A 15,624-nucleotide genomic window follows, 5' to 3' on the forward strand; every position below is an offset into this window, starting at 1 on the left:
CTAACGTCCGCATGATTAGCCTGAGTCTATCCTTCATTACACAAACACCCTTCTGAAATGACTGATTAACAAGTAGAGAAGATGTTCAATTCTCTAGCAACCGGGTGTTCAATCCCCTCGAAACTTCGATTCGTTCCCTATTATCTAGAGACGGCGGATACCCTTAAACAAGTTAACATGATTCATTAAGATGAAAAGTTTCTGTCCGATCGATAAATAGGCATGTCCAGTCCACATTTCCTCCATGATTCCCTTGGCTTTTGGAGATAGTCTTCCGTGCAACACGAATGCATCCGACAGAGTCATGTAGCTTTTGCATTACGTCATTAGACGCCTTTATCCTGGCATCGACAAATGAATGATTCCAAAAATATTTTTTAAAAAATAATTATTTATGTTACCTGAAATAATTGGGCGACGAAGAATATTTTCATTGCAAGTGCGGGGCATTTGGGCAGTGGCAGGGAGAGGGACACAGAAATCAAAGCTAAACACTGAGGCGGACTTTTCTCTTTTCCCTGATAAGAGCTACAGATTGCGCAGTGGAAGGCTTGATTTAGCTTGAATCGCGCAATGAATTGGGGCATGTTTTCCCTTTGACAAACGATGAAAATGGGAAGCCTCAACTCGACGACTTAAAGAGAAATATTAGCGAGAATGAGCAAAATATTCCAATCATGATGTCTGAGCCATAACTGTCGGGCTGAGGAAAGATCAATCATCAATGGCCTCTGTGGGGGCTCATCCAAGAACCTAAGCTTGCGGTCAGTCTTATTATATGTATGGCCACGAGAACAGGAACAAGACCTCATCACTTTAGCGAAAGAGATTTCTCGGCATATCTAGCATCGCATCGGTTTAGCTGCAGCTGTAATTGTAAGCAAAAGGTACCGGACCTTCATTCATCAAGAGTTCGACCCGCCGATTCCGTTTTCAGTTTCTTCCTCCTAGACATAGGTTATGATTGATGAGCATCCGAGACTCTTGTGCATCTCGATCTTTAAAGTTTGAACAAATATTGTTTCATCATAATGGTATCGAGATTCTAATCTTCTGTGCTAATTTCTCTAAACAACTTTCTCTCCTTGAAAGGCGTCCGTGTATCATTTCCTTTTTTTTCTGTTCCTTTCTGGTAGAGTGAATTTCGATACAGATGATGGAACCACTTCCATAAGATCTCCCTGAGGATAATAATGTTCCGAGTTTACGTGCATTTGATTGCAATGGCAGCGAGTGAGAGGAGGGGAAGTGGGGATCATTGAAGGACCAATGCAAAAGCATGAGGCAGAGTTTCTGACTTTCACTCACATGCAAGTTTTTCTTCCCTAGCCCCACATGCTTTTCGGTGGTACTGTTTTTCATCTTTGGGACCCCATACCGGACCAATTTTCTGTTGGCTAAAGCAATCTGGGAGAATAGTAACAGCTTTTTCACGAGGATGATATCTAATCTTGCACCAGCACTTTATATTACAGTTGCAGGGTAAAAAGACTGAAAACAGGAGGACGGTCCACACAGCAACAAGCCCCACAATAATGACTCGAACTGTTGGGCTTATGGGTGGGCCGTGGGCCTCCCATGTGGGCTAACCCAGCCCATTACCCTCAAGATTAACCGCCAGAGGCAGTTATTCCTTTTTGAAGTTATCGCTTTCTCTTCTTAATGTCACTCCTTCTTTCAACGACGTTCTTTCAAAAGAGACTAGAAAGTATAGTCAGGAGAAAATGTGAAGATGGCACTCTGTTCTTCTCCCGAGCGAACGCACGAATCGTGGACGAACACTCTCTCTCAAAGGCTACAAAAGGAACATTTAATCTGTGGAAAACAAGATATATTCGTCACGTGATGTACTTCTACGATCACCGATTCAAGTTGATTATATGCACATTTTTCTATGTAATCCGCTGCATTTGTATTGTGATTCGTTTCCCTTCACAAACAAAGAGACATAATATACACAAATTATGGAGAGAGATTAGAGGTGTAAAAAGGGTAAAGTTGTCTTTGGGCTTATTTGGTACTTATGTAACTTTTTTTTTCGTTGGAATGTAATTTTTGTTAAATAATGCAATAAAATGATTTTCCTTTATATATGGTATCGGAGCTTATAGTCAATTGGCGGGCCCACAATTTGTTTCAATGATTGGTGAAATATCAAGGAAAGAATCTAGTGACCAACAAATTTTTTGGCGTAGTCCTAATGGCAGCTTTCATGATTCAGTCTGGAGAAAGAGACTAGGGATGAGGGTGGGGCGTTGATAGATATTCAAGTTGAGATATCTTGACGCAAAAGGATATCCGAATTAAGGAGGAGTAAAACCTGATATTGAGCTCACACGTGAGGGGAAGATTGTTAGGATGCATGCACGAGTTGTGTTAGAGAAGTTTCACTTCGGAGAATTGATGTGGTGTAAAACAGTTAATATATCTCGGTTAGACCATAATTCTTTGGCTTAAGTTTCTGAGTAAAGGTGGGTCTAACTAGAAATTTTAAAAAGCTCACATCTTGAGGTCCCTCTTGGCGGTCTCCTTCGGTAAAGGCATAGGATTTCTGCTGCGCGTATTGTTTTTTGCAAAGGTACATGTACTTACTACTTACACTCAATCTTTATTGCATACTCTAATGGGTTTCCTTCTTTTCGATCCTTTTTATCCACTATTGATCAATATCCTCTTCCGAAGTCCGTAGCTAAGGTATTACAAAGGCTTGGCTGGAGGACAGCCATGGTAGAAGAATTAAAGGCATTACATGTTAAGCAAACTTAAGACTTGATGACTCTTACTTCAGGAAGAATTGCCATTACTTGTCAATGGGTGTATATTATGAAAGTCAATCTCAATGGTTCTCTTGCTCGCTCAAAAGCAAGAGTTGTTGCAAAACGGTATAATCATGTGTATGGGATTGACTAACTGGATACTTTTTCTCCCATCGCCAAGTTTACGTCTGCTCGTATTTTGATTTCTCTTGCTGCCACATATAATTGGCCATGGTTTCAGTTTGATGTAAAGAACACTTTCATGCATGGTACTCTTAATGAGGGGGTGTTTATGGAGCAACTTCTCGGGTTTGTTGCTTAGGGGGAGTCTAATGGACTCGTTTGTTAGTCAAAAAAGTCCTTTCTTATGGTTTGAAGCAATCCCCATGAGGATTTTTTAAGGTTTTACTCTCGTTGGGAATGTCTAAATGTGGAAATGATCATCCTTTCTTTTATAAAGAGTTAGGGGAAGGCAAACTGTTCTTGATTATGTATGTTGATAATATTGTCATCATTGGAGATGACTCAATTGATATACATAAACTTAAACTTTATCTTCAGTAGCAATTTCAAACTTAGGACTTGGAGAAGTTGAAGTATTTCCTAGGAATTGAGGTGTCACGATCACGTAAAGGTATTATTTTATCATAATGAAAGTATGTCCTGGATTTGCTCACTAAAACAAATATGTTGGGATCAAAGCCTCATGATTCACCTATGGAACAAGGAGTTCAACTGGGTGCTAATGGAGGAGGAACTCTTGATAATCTTGAGAGATATAGAAAACCGATTGGCAAACCGAATTATCTCATAGCTACTTGAGCAGACATTGCCTCTCTAGTTAGTATGGTAAGCTAGGTTTTTGTCTTTCCCTTGTACATTTCACTGGGATGCAATTATTAGAATTTTGAGATACTTGAAGAAGGCTCTATGGAAAGGAATTGTTTACCAAAATCATGACCATAGTAGAGTTAAAGGATTCTTTGATGCCGATTAAGCAAAATCTGTAGATGATAGGAGATCAACTACTGGCTCTCGTACCTAGGTCGAAGGAAATTTGGTGTTCGTGGAAGAGTAAGAAACATGGAGTAGTTGCCCGCTTCGGTCTTGAGCTAAGATATAAAGCCATGACACAAGTGACATGTGAATTAATGTGGATTTAACAACTATTGGCTGAGTTAGGCTTTAAAGCTTCAACTCCTATGTCTCTATGATGTGATAATAAGGCAACAATACATATAACTTCCAATTTTATGTTTCATGAGAGAACAAAACACATTGAGATTGACTGTCATTTTATTCCGGAGAAACTCCAAAGTGAAATGATTTTTCCCAGTTATATTAGAACTAGCTAGTGAACAATTTGCAGACATCTTTACTAAACCTCTAGGTAATGAGAGAATCGAATATATTAGTAATAAGCTGGGCATGATTAATATATATGCTCCAACTTGAGGGAAAGTGTTACAGGTATAAAAAGGGTAAAGTAGTCTTAGGCGCTTATTTTATGTGTGTGTGTATATATATAGATTTTTATTGAATAATACGATCTAATGATTTTCCTTTTTACACGCATTTTGGATTTCTACTGGGACCTCCATAGTAAAAGTAATGGCCCCAATTAGCGGCAATGCCTGTTTGGATATTGTAGCAGTCGGATCGCCCCACGAAGGTGCTAATCCCTTTCGGGGCCGAGAGCTTGTCGGAGCTGTCGACGACCTCAAGGTTCTTGAAGTAACTTACCTTCCGAAACCCTTCTTCAGGGAAATGGCCGCTTCCCATTTCGGTCGATGTGTGTTCGCCGCCGGGTTCTGCGTTCACGACCTTGCCTCCCCACTCGACCTCGGATGCGCTGTCTCCCAAGTATGAGAACAGGGACGAGGGCCAGTAGCCCAGATCATGGCCATCGAATTGCAGCCACCAGTGCCCTCCCTTCGGATCCTTGAAGAAATTCACCAAGCAAAAAGGATTTTATTGTTTATATGTTCAACAAGCTTCTCTGGAGCTCAGAATGGAGACAAATATCTTACCTTCCAGACAAGTATACTCATAATGTGCCTCTTTACCATAAGCAGAAACCGGTGTTATGCTGGCTCCCATCGCTATCTCTTTGTTGGTTTGTAAGTATCCCGGACACAGGAGGTGGTAGCAACCGGTCTCTTTATATGCATCCTTCTGCCAATTTTTGTAATTTGAGAACGAGTTCTTGATGCAAACGGATCGCTGCCCCCTTGGAATGCAAAAATTTAATGATTCAAAACTGACAGTCCAGTAAGAAAAGAGTCGTAGTCTTATTATCGCCGTAAAGTTGTGGACTGACCTGCATGGACCAAACAATCCATAAATATATAAAAGGCATGTGCATGTGCATGTGCATGTGCATGTGCATGTGAAAGTAAAATCATCAGCCCCCTCCATTTTCCTGAGAAAACCATGTCCTCCAATCTACTATCATCTGCCAACCGACTTCGATGTTGTTGAGGTCTTTGCCGACGGTGCCTGCCACAATCCACAACTGAGACAAGCTAACCTCGTTCGGTTCCTGAATCTTCAGATTCCACACATTTATGGATGCTTTGGCTCCGCAGTAGTTGCCTCCAACGACAAGAGCTACTGCATACTGATCACCCTCAAAAGAATCAAGAGCCGAAATTCACATTACAGAAAACGAAACAACCATTAGAAAACAAAGCAAAAGAAGTTGGGAGGAAAAGGGCTAAACATCATCTTCTTCACCTCATGCCGTACTTGGTGTTCTCTGGGCATTCACCACTCAAGTGCCAGAGCTGAGCCACTGGGTTTGTCCATCCTTTTCCTTCTGTGGACACTTTGTTATCATCAAACAGCCCTTCTGGATGATAGCTAGGTCTCATCTGATCACCAGATAAACCCCATTTTTTGTTTCAAATGACATAAAAAAAATCGATCACTCCTTACCAAAAAAAAAAAAAAAATCGATCACAAGAAATTCTCAAAAGAAGAAGAAGAAGAAACATAATTAAGTAAGATGAACGGGAAGGAGACATGTGCAGCTGAATTTTGTGGTCTTTCAGGAGAGGGGTGATCAAATGCTGGCTGGTCGGAGATACGGACACAGTCGATTACGTCCTCGTCCGGGCTCTGTCAATACCCCCCAAAAATCAGAAAAAATAAGAGAAATTCACACTATCGTCAACTTGAAAAAAGAAAAGTCCTTCCATTCAGTTTCCTTTAGTTACTCAAGAAAATTAGACAGTCAATACAGCTTCCATTTGAAGAGTAAAAGATCATTTTGAAGAAATTAAGAAATTATCGGAGAAATGATAATGATATAAATAGAGGGACGACACTGAGAAGATCGTCACAGCTGGAAAGTCAAAAATCAAAATGACACCTGAGAAGTGAGGAGTTTCAAATTCAAAAGTCAAAAAAGTGAGTTAATCAAAAAGCCCATTACCTTTTCAATGAGCAAGGTAGGAGCTGAGTTTTTCCCGTTTTCTTTTCTCATCCCACGAAAGCAAGTGCATTTTCCGTCCTTTTTTTTTTATTAATATCACGAAGAACCCTAAAATGATACACATATAAAAAATTTACATAAAACTAATTTTTTTACCATAAAAAATCTCAAATTGGTACACCTTGATGAATTTACCATCCGTTTATTTCTGTTATATTTTACTATCAAATTGCTGAGTTGGATGACACGTGATTGTTGATAAGTATACTAATTTGGACTTTTTCGTTGTATTAATCCAATTTAATAAAAGTTAATGGAAGATAAATTTGTTATTGGTGTATCAATTTAAGATTTTTGGTGAAAAGAAATTAGTTTGGGATAAATTTATCATATGAGTACCAATTTAGGGTTTTTAGTCATCGGAAAATTAATTTGGGGTAAATTTGTCATATGTATACTAGTTTTAAGATTTTTATGGTAAGAAAATTAGTTTGGGATAAATTTGTTATATGTATACCAGGTTAGAGTTTGTCGTGGCATCAAAATTTTTTTTTTCCATACATTCCTCACAAACTTCCTCCATGGAAAAAGTTTGAGAAGAAAATAAAGAGCGAGAACTGAAAAAAGCTTGCGAAAAAGCGACCTTAATGCTCTTGAGGGCGGGTTTGTTCAAACGCCTCAAGGGCTTCCGAACTTGGAGCTTCTGCTTTGAGCTCGGGGCTAGAAGAAGAAGAAGAAGAAGAAGAAGAAGAAGAAGAACAAGCTATGGAGACGGCAACGAAGAAGAAGAAGAAGAAGAAGAAGAAGAAGAAGAAGAAGCACAAGCTACGGAGACGGCAACGACGCCCCAGAGGGCACAGGCCAAAGGTCCCGTCTTTATTCGTCGGTGAGAGTGCAAGCCACCCCAACTTTCCATGGTTCGAACGAAAGAGTCCAGCCAAAGCCCGGAAAGATTTGAACAAAGACCCTCCAAGAAGGAGGAGCTAGGCTACGCAAAAGACGGTGGGAGGCGGAGCTTAGAAGACAGTAGTGCGGTTGCGCTGTGAGACCAGCTTCGTCATCGTCATCCCTTAACAAAAGCCAAATTACCAGAGAGATCGGATTGGGAAGGTCCTCTTCCCCTTCTCTCTCTCTCTCTCTCTCGAGAAAATATGCGGTGATTTCGAATCACAACGTTATCATCATACACTTCACACATAATGCTACTCAAATTTATTGAAAAAGTGACATGTGTCTAAGTCACGCGGAAATTAAAAGATGAACAACTAAAAACCTTGCACGCTTGTCAATTAAAAAAGTTGTTCCCCTCTCTCTCTCTCTCTCTCTCTCTCTCTATCTTTTGATTAATTACACTATCTCACTTTTCAAAGGGCAAAAATCCATCTAAGGCAAGATCTTATCTTGTGATAAAGCTACTTCAAGGAGTACTTGGTTATCGTTTCGCCGGGCTTCGCTTATATATATATACATATTGAAGGTGTGTTTTATTTTGCATTTTGAGGGGAAAAAAATTCACCTAGCCTTTAAACCCCGCACGCCCTTTTTTGTCGTTTCAACAATGCTTGTCCATCTCTTTTGAACAATCGTTAGTTTCGTGACGGAAAATTATCAAAAAAGTCCTAAATCTATTATAATTATGTCAATTCAATCATAAACTTTTTGTAATTGTGTCACTTCGGTCCATTCGGACAATTTTAACCGACCGGGGCTAACGTAGATCTCGGCCGACCCCGGCCGTTCGGCGATATAGTATCTTAATAATTTTTTTATTGTTTATTTTATTTTATATTTTTTTCTTCTATCTTCTTTCTCCAGCTGGTCGTCGACGGGGACCGCCCAAAGGCAACCACATCAGCGTTGGCCAACCAAAATTCGTCGGATGAGTTGAAGTGATTCAATTGCAAAAGGTTTAGGACTGAATGATAACCGAATTAACACAATTACATTAGGTTTAGTTTTTTTTTTTGGTAATTCTCTTGTTTTGTGACTACTCAAGCAAAGCACTTCACGCAAAGTCTAACTCAAAGGATAAAGTCCTCATCCGGAGAAGATAAGTTCACATGAATCGAATCTATTGCATGAGACTAATATGATCAATGGTTATGATGATGATGAATCTAGATCCAGACAAGAGTTATGGATATGGCACGAGGTACCACATGCGAAACAAGCACTTAATCACTCAACAACCGAACTTTCATGGATGGTCAACTTTTCCATCATCGAAAGTTTGTCCTCTTTTCTCAACCCATCGAACGGTTCATGCACGGCTCATGCGCATTACCTCTAGTCACTTTTCACCCGTGATCATGTTCTCTCGTGTTCTTCCCAAACGGAGATTCTCCGGTCGTCAGCCCCAGTTGCCATATTCTTTTATAATGTTGGAGAACTTCCATATTTCCAGTTACTGTTGTTGCATGTAGTTCTGCTGGTGCGGTGCAGAGTCAAAAGGGTTCCGAATACGGTAGCCCAAGACCACTGTGGCCAATGTCCGTCGAGCAGGGGTTCCCGTCTACCCATGAAATTATAGCTACGCACTACTGCGTTCATAGGAGAGAGAGAGAGAGAGAGAACTAGAATAATTCTCACTATTATAGTTCAAATTTCATATTTTTTTTCTGAGACTTTTATCTGGTGTGGGGATGCTGATGCTACTTTGAGGTTTGGCTACTCATGTGGCTTTGTGGCAATCAAGTCCAAAATGACTCCGCTTCTCCCTTATGTTTACGCCAAGTTCTCGTTTTTTATTCTTGTGATTCGCTTGAGATCGAGACAAAACTAGAGCCACGAAAGGAGAATACATGAGACAGGGTCCGTTTGGCATGGACAGCCATGCTATATGCATAATTTCTCTGTATATATCCCGTGATCTGTTTGGTAACACGTAATCTGAAATCATATCTCGAAAGTGTATGGTAACTTATTGAAGCCTGTTGTAAGAAGGTGACAGTCCCACGGACCTAGTAGTAGGTCCTACCCTTTATGTCCAATATTTTGCTTCTTCTGTCGAGTAAACAGCTATTTTCGAAGAAATTACACGTGATGCGTGAAATGAATTTCTTCTGTCTCACCTCTCCTAACCTCAGATCTTTAACTGTCTCGATGGTGAAGGTGATGTAGCTGTAATGTATCTCCACGCCATCCTCTGTTTTCGAAACTAAAATTGCTGCTATTTGGAAATGACCATCATATCAGATTGGAATGCTAGGGGGCTGAGTCCTTTCAAATTTGCCGTTGCTTCTTCCCTTTCCTTTTCAGAAAAAAAAAAAAAAAACAAAAGAGAAAAAAGAAAGGTGGGTCATGTCGTGGGTTGAGGTTCAAACATCAAGAACAACCCAGGTTTCAAATTTGAAACCAGCCTCCCAAAAGCTCCTCACCCAGTCAGTACTCTCAGTGCTATACAGCACCATCTTCCCTGTGCCTAGAAAGAGTTCATCACAGATATCAGCTCTGGCTCATCCACAAATTATTCTATCTATTTTGTCAAAATTTCCTTTTAATTAATCAGACGGCGGAAAAGAATGGGATTCTTTAATGGAAGGATTGAAGAGAGGTCGAGCCAAACTCTGTGCTGGCAATGGCATGGAGTCAATTATAGGAAAAACATGGGTGACACATTTGGAGCTCTCTCATCATGTGCAACCCCACCATCACTGATTTTCCTGCAGATATCCAACACAACACCACCCAAGCATTATCAAATTTCACTGACATCCACATGATTAGTTTAGGCCGAGCTGAATCTATCTTTCATTATACAAACTCCGTTTTCAGTTCCTTTTTCCTGGAAAGGGGTTATGATTGACGCGCATCCGAGACTCACTGATAGGAGGGAATTGCAGACTTTCTCATTGAGCAAATCTTGCTCTTGAAAGCTAGAACCACACGCATTGTTTCACCTTAATGGTATCGATCTTCGAATCTTCCGTGCTAGTTTCTTTGGACTACTTTCTCTTCCCTTGAAAGGCATCACTGTATCGTTTCCTACTCCTCTGGTTCTATTGGCTATTTAGAGCAAGACGGATGTCGTCAACTTGCCCATGTAGATTATTTAGCTTCTTTCAGTAGGGTAAATTTCAATATAAATGATGGAACGACATCCATAAGGTCTCGCTGAGGTTAATAATGTCCGAGTTCACGTGCATTTGAATGCATTGGCAGCGAGTGAGAGAAGGGGAAGTGGGGACTATCGAAGGATGTAGGCAAAAGCATGATTGAGAGTTTCTGACCTTCACTCACATGCAAATTTTTCTTCCTTAGCCCACATGCTTTTCAGTGGTATTATCTTTCAATTTTGGGACTCCCATACCAGACCAATCTTTCTTCTTAACTAAAGTAATTTGTGAGAGTAGCAATAGCTTTTCACGAGGATGATATCTAATTCTGCACCAGCACTTTATATTACAGCTGCAGGGGAAAAGGACTGAAAACAGTAGGCCAGTCCATACAGCAACAAGCCACTCGATAATGACTCAAACAAAGAGACACAGTATACACAGATTTAAGGAGAGAGATGATCAAAAGGCCTGTTTTTTTTTTCAGGCTTTGGGACATACTTGGTCAGCTCTACAACCACTTATTCCAAACTTAGAGACACAGTCAAAAACTTCCAACTGCACAAAGAGGTCACTTAGTTACTGGCCTGACCACAGGTTTGAAGGGCAGATGGCATGGTGGGGATGCATTTTATATCCATACCATGGGACAATGAGAGAGAGAGAGAGAGAGAGAGAGAGAGAGAGAGAGAGAGAGAGAGAGAAGACATCGATCATGCGCATTTTGGGTTTCTACCAGGGCCTCCGTAGTAAAAGTAATGGCCCCAATCCGCATTACTGCCTGTTTGGACATCGTAGCAACCAGATAGCTCCGTGAAGGTGCCAATCTCTTTCGGGGCCCTGAGATTGTTGGAGCTATCGACGACCTGAAGGTTCCTGAAGTAACTCGCCTTCCCGAACCCTTCTTCAGGGAAATGGCCGCTTCCCATTTGGGTTGACGTGTGTTCACCGCTGGGTTCCGTGTTCACGACCTCGCCTCCCCACTCGATCATGGATGCGCTGTCTCCCAAGTATGAGAACAGGAATGAGGGCCAGTAGCCCAGAACGTAGTCGTCCCCGAATTGCATCCACCAGTGCCCTTCATTCGGATCCTTGAAGGAATTCACCAAGCAAAGGGATGATTTTATTAACGCATTCAACAAACATCTCTGGAACATAGAAAGGAGACAAACGACTCTTAATCAATGACGTGACAAAATAGAACCACTGAATTCTTTCTGTCTTGTTGCTTCCATGAAGAGCTAGTCACAGCTTTCAATCCCTAGATGGCTTATGCCCTTGTGAGACAGCATTAGATCCAGCAAAAGCCAAATCCGACGAGTAAGAACAATGCTAGTCAAAACAAAATGGATGCCTCTAGTACTGTTCCCAAGATAACAAGGCCCCATTGTTAGTAGGGATGCGCAGTAATATATTTATTTCCTTTTCTTAATCTATGTACCAGACAGCATTGGCTCCCATACGCATGTTTACTATAATCTGGATTTCTCATGTTTTAATTTGACAGTCTTCTCAAAAAGAGTGTCCCAGTGTGGGGGTACTTTGGCATTTACCTTCCAGACAATGAAGGTAGCTACATCTTTCAACCCATAGATACCTTGAACAGACCAATACCATATTAAATCTTGCAAGAAAACCGAAACAAACAGCACAAGAAAATTGCTAATCCAAACAACACAGATGTTTCTGATATGTGTCCTGAATTGCCTTGGCCCTATTATGGCTTCAAGTACTGCCAAGTCTGCATACCAACGCACTGTCTGCATATTGTTAAATAAACAAGAGAAGTTCCAAGTGGTCCTTGCGTGGGTGGATTGTGACAACAACCACCATTTCGCTTTGTTTCAATGTAAAATCCTTAAAAGTGCGCATTAGCGCGTTGGTCGGTATGTTCACCTAGATCTAAGTGTGGGATGCACTGGTATTTTACCTTCCAGACAAGTATACTGATATCGTACTGCGAATTACGATAAGCGGAGACCGGCGATATGCTGGCCCCCATCGCTATCTCGTTGTTGATTTGAATGAATCCTGAACACAGGAGGTTGTAACAACCAGTTGCTTGATATGCATCACTCTGCCAATTTTTGGAAAAAGAGAATTAGTTCTTATTACGAACGAATCCCTGGGACTGTGGAATGCAAAATTTAACGATGCAAACTTACAGTCCAGTAAGAAAAGAGTCGTGTGTTATTATCGCCGTAAAGTTCTGGACTGACCTGAATGGACCAAACAATTGTTAAATATGTAAGGCATGTGCATGTGAAAATAAATCATCAGCCTCCTCCATCTCCCTGAGAAACCCATGTCCAATCTACATCACCTGCCAACCAGCTTCAATGCTGTTGAGGTCTTCGCCAAAAGTGCCTCCCAAAATCCACAGCTGAGACAAGCTAAACTCGTTCGGTCGCTCTATCTTTGGTTCCCACACATTTATGGTTGCTTTGGCTCCGTAGTACTTGCCTCCATCGACATAAGCTATGGCATGCTGATCACTCCCAGAATCAAGAACCCACATTTACATTAAAGAACACTAACTAAAGAACACAAAAACAACCATTAAAACAAAGCAAAGAAGCTGGAGGAAAGGGCTAATCATTATCTTCACCTGATGACCTCCTTGGTTGATAAGACCAGGATCAGCAGACTTAGGCTGAGGTATGGTTCTGTGCTGCTTTCTCCCGTATCTTTTGACTGAGCTTGCTCTAAGAACATCATCCTTGTCTGTTCTCCTGATGGGTATGGTGTTCTCTGGGCATTTACCACTCAAGTGCCAGAGCTGAGTCACTGGGTTTCTCCTCCTTTTTCCTTCTGTGGACACGTTGTTCTCATCAAACAGCCCTTCTGGGTGGTAGTTAGGTCTCATCTGATGAACAGATAACCCCATGTTTGGTTTCAAATTACACAAAAAATTGACGACAAGAAATTCTCAGAAAAACAAAAACGGACATAAAATGAAAAGGAAACATGTGCACCTGAATTTTGTGGTCTTTCAGGAAAGGGTGATCAAATGCTGGCTGGTCGGAGATATGGACGCAGTCGATTACGTCCCCATCTGGGCTCTGTTAATACCCCAAAAAATAAGAAAAACTACGAGAAATTCACACTATCATCAACTTGAAGAAAGAGAAGTCCTCCACACAGTTTTCCTTAAACAGTCAAGTCAATACAGCTTCCTTCTGAAGAGTAAAACATCATCTAATGCAATTAAGAAGGTATCTGAGTAAAGAAATAAATAGAGGAACGAAACACCGAGAAGATCGTTCGCAGCTGGAAAGTGTAAAAAAAAAAACAATGCCGCTTAAAAAGTGAGGAGGTTCAAATTTAAAACTCAAAAGAGGGAGTAATCAAAAGCCCATTTCCTTTCAATCAGCACGGCAGCTGAGCTTTTCCCCTTTTCTGTTCTCAACCCACAAAAGCAAGCGCATTTCCCTTCTTCTTCCTTTCTTCGTACATCCCTTACAAACTTCCTCCATGGAAAAAGTTTGAGAAGAAAAGAAAGAGCGAGAACTGAAGAAAGCTAGCGAAGAAAGTGACCTTAATGCTTTTGAGGGCCGGTTTGTTCAAACGCCTCAAGTGCTTCTGAACTTGGAGCTTCTGCTTCGAGCTCAGGCTCGACGAAGAAGGAGAAGAAGCACAAGCTACGGAGACGGCAACGAAGCCCCAAAGGGCATAGAAGATCACGGCCAAAGGTCTCGCCTTTCCTCGTCGGAGAGAGTGCAAGCCACCCCAACTTTCCATGGTTCGAGCGAAAGAGTCCAGCCAAAGCCCGGAAAGATTTGAACAGAGACCCTTCAACAAGGAGGAGCTAGGCTACGCAGAAGACGGTGGAAGGAGGAGCTTAAGAAGACAGTAGTGCGGTTGCGCAGCGACACCAGCTTCCTCATCGTCGTCACCCCCTTAAAAAAAGCCAAATTTTCAGTGGGATAGTGGGAAGGTCCCTCCTCTCTCTCTCTCTCTCTCTCCTCCCACAAAAATCCAACGTAACCGACTGCTCTCTCTCTCTCTCTCTCTCTGCAGATCTTGCGTCTTGTTTTTCGTTTCGAGGGGAAAAGAATTCACCTCGCTTAATGCATTAGAAATCACAATGATTTTTTCCAAGTATGATTACCAAGCACTTGCGAAACGCTCCTTGAAAGAGAGCCTTGTTAACCTTTGCCTTTAGTGCATTTGTGAACCATACTTGATAAAGTAACCAACTTTCATTTCCAATACACCCAATGACAAGAAAGACGGTGCATTAGCAACTACACAAATTCTTTCCGACAAAATACTTATTACAACAAAGCCTTGTAAAAGAAAAGAATTACACAGCCACCATTAAATTGGTGCCAGATACGTTTGTAAATTAATGACGGGAGACCTAGTTCTCGAACTTCAGCTTCCTAGACGGTCTAAATTTATTTCATATAAACATGGCGCACAGGAAAGTTTTTGAGATAATTTGCGATATGGTGTGGGATATTGTTTCCACGTGCGAAGATCCTTCAATGTTTTGGCAAAAACGAAAGAGGGTAATCACCAAACATCAAAGGCATGGACCATGGAGGAACCATCGGGCTCCAGTCAGACATGGTCGTCATATGATGGAGGGGAACAATCCTTCTTCGTACCATGCAATGCCTTTCAAACCGCGAGCCCGCGCACCTTCTTTCTGTCGTTTCAAACAACTTTGTCCCTCTCTTTCGGATTAATCTCCGATGTCGTGCCTACTCCAGTAAACAAACTTCACGTACGTCCAACCAACTACAAGGGCAAATTCTTATCTGGCCGCGAGTTCACGGGAACCGTATACGATCCGCGGGGGGCACCGCATGCTAAACAGTAAACAAGCGCCTTAATCACTCGGCCATTGGCCGGTCCGACTTTTCCAGTTCTTGAAAAGCTCGTCATCTCATCACGGCCTAGGTAAATCATTCCAGACACTTTTCACCCGTGAGACACTCGTGCTTCAACAGGGAGCCCCGTTGGCGATTACTGCCATGAAAGTGTTGGGATTCTGGGGTGATCTAATCATCGAAGCGTTGATTTCGTAACCTTGATTAATTATGTGCTGACTTAGTGGGATCTCCTTCCCCTGAACATAATTTCGCACTTTTTAAGGAAGTTTCGCTTTTCTCTCGCTAAAGGAATCCAAAGGTCTCTGTTACAAAACCCATTCCTGAAAATAGTTTTCAACTTTTTTTAAACTTCTGTAATCACTTGGGCACTGGTGTGCTCTGGCAGGACATCGATCCCACCACCGCCGCCCACCAATCAAGCTTCTCCACAGCACGGGCTTAATCCAAGACCATGGTTCTTCTCTCGTGTTCTTACCCAAACGGAGATTCTTTCGTCGTCAGCCCCCTGTTGCAATGTTCTTTTGTGATGTCAGAGG

General features: G+C 41.6%; 1 protein-coding gene and 1 pseudogene across 1 annotated transcript; both read right to left on the bottom strand.

Moving 5' to 3' along the window:
• Positions 1-4,322: 4,322 nt before the first annotated feature.
• Positions 4,323-7,108, bottom strand: LOC115753209 (annotated as a pseudogene).
• A 3,530-nt stretch (positions 7,109-10,638) lies between these two features.
• On the bottom strand, positions 10,639-14,185 carry LOC115753193. Its single transcript, XM_048280311.1, has 8 exons — positions 13,785-14,185; positions 13,223-13,309; positions 12,856-13,113; positions 12,571-12,735; positions 12,413-12,466; positions 12,178-12,324; positions 10,944-11,338; positions 10,639-10,906 (listed from the first exon to the last, which is right to left on the bottom strand). The coding sequence occupies exons 1-7, from the start codon at positions 13,986-13,988 to the stop codon at positions 10,961-10,963; spliced, it is 1,293 nt and encodes a 430-aa protein (XP_048136268.1). The 5' UTR covers positions 13,989-14,185; the 3' UTR covers positions 10,639-10,906; positions 10,944-10,960.
• Positions 14,186-15,624: the final 1,439 nt, after the last annotated feature.

The sequence above is a fragment of the Rhodamnia argentea genome, chromosome 6, assembly GCF_020921035.1.
Source record: "Rhodamnia argentea isolate NSW1041297 chromosome 6, ASM2092103v1, whole genome shotgun sequence".
Classification (NCBI taxonomy): domain Eukaryota; kingdom Viridiplantae; phylum Streptophyta; class Magnoliopsida; order Myrtales; family Myrtaceae; genus Rhodamnia; species Rhodamnia argentea.